The sequence below is a fragment of the Emiliania huxleyi genome (genome assembly GCF_000372725.1).
Source record: "Emiliania huxleyi CCMP1516 unplaced genomic scaffold EMIHUscaffold_9176, whole genome shotgun sequence".
NCBI lineage: Eukaryota > Haptophyta > Isochrysidales > Noelaerhabdaceae > Emiliania > Emiliania huxleyi.
Genome location: NW_005195165.1, coordinates 1 through 1,198, shown reverse-complemented (window position 1 = coordinate 1,198; position 1,198 = coordinate 1). Strand labels below are relative to the sequence as shown.

General features: G+C 62.9%; 1 protein-coding gene across 1 annotated transcript; it reads left to right on the top strand.

The window, feature by feature from the left end:
- Positions 1–915: 915 nt before the first annotated feature.
- Positions 916–1,143, top strand: EMIHUDRAFT_259434 (hypothetical protein; the record flags this gene model as incomplete). Its single annotated transcript, XM_005757273.1, has 1 exon — positions 916–1,143. A coding segment is annotated over one exon (228 nt), but the record flags the coding sequence as incomplete, so codon positions are not given.
- Between the last annotated feature and the right edge of the window lie 55 nt (positions 1,144–1,198).

Genomic DNA, 1,198 nt, shown 5'->3' with positions numbered 1-1,198 from the left:
GTCGATGAAGGGATGTCGTCGAGGGAGCCATCGTCCTCCGCGGCTGGTGCACCGGTCCAGTTGTCGGAGTCCGAGATCGCAGTCGACTGGAGAGATGATCGGCCCGTTGACGAACTCACGGAATGTGAGCGACTTGGTGCACGCTGGGTCGAGCATCATGACTCGCACCTCATCCTGGGCGAGGAACTCGCCCAGGGACCAGCTGTTGGCGTCGCCGTTTTGATCGAGCTGCATCCACTGCATGGTTTCGTAGTCAAGCGTAAACGCCCAGGAGTTGGTGCCTGGGTGACTTGCTGATGAGAGCGCCTTCCAGGCGGGTAGTCGTGCCCCTCACCTAAGGTCATACGGCGGTGTCAGAGGGGGGGAGGGGCGCGAAGCGTGAACATGGAGGCAAGCAGGTGGTGGCTGCACCTGGCCAAAGCCGGCGACCTCAAAGTTGTCGTAGCTTGTGCGGATAAAGCCGTATCGCTGAGCGTGAGAGGGACCGGATCGGCAGCAGCATGGGCGGCCGCGTCAGCGGCCGGAGAGGCCGGAGAGCCATCCGACGGAGGCCGGTCGTGCATCGGCGCGTCAGCCGCAGGGGGCGGGGGGGCGGCGGCATCCATCGCTGCGGGTCGCTGGGGGCCGACGATTGTGGACTGATCGATCGTGGCGGGCGGATTTCGGCCTGGGACGTTCTACGTTAAAAGAGCGTCGGCGCCGACACGACGCCCGCGAGAGACTTATAAGGGTAGATATTTGTCGTTGTGGCTCTTACGTACATTACCGATTTTTTTCTCTGAAGGCGCTCTTGACAGAAGCGGTGCTTCCCCATTTTTTTACGACGAAGGAATTCTTACAAAAGGCCGACTCCGGCCATCCGGCCACTGCCACGGCGGTCCGCCCCGGGGGGGCGCTCGTTCCCAGTTTGTGTGTATGGAGCGCATCTCGGAATTTGCCGCTGGCGCGGCTGCGGGCGCAGCCGTGGCAGGCGCGTACGTGGCGGCACGAGCCTCGCGTGCGTCGCAGGTGGAGCGCGACGAGTGCCACAGGCTGGTCGAGGAGTTGATTGCGAGCGCCGAGGTGGTGATCTTCTCAAAGTCGTACTGCCCACACTGTGCTAAGACCAAGGCACTGTTTGGCGCGAATGGCAACACGGCGAAGGTGACACTTGAGACGCCGCCGCACGTCATCGAGCTCGACCACAGCCGAGATGGCC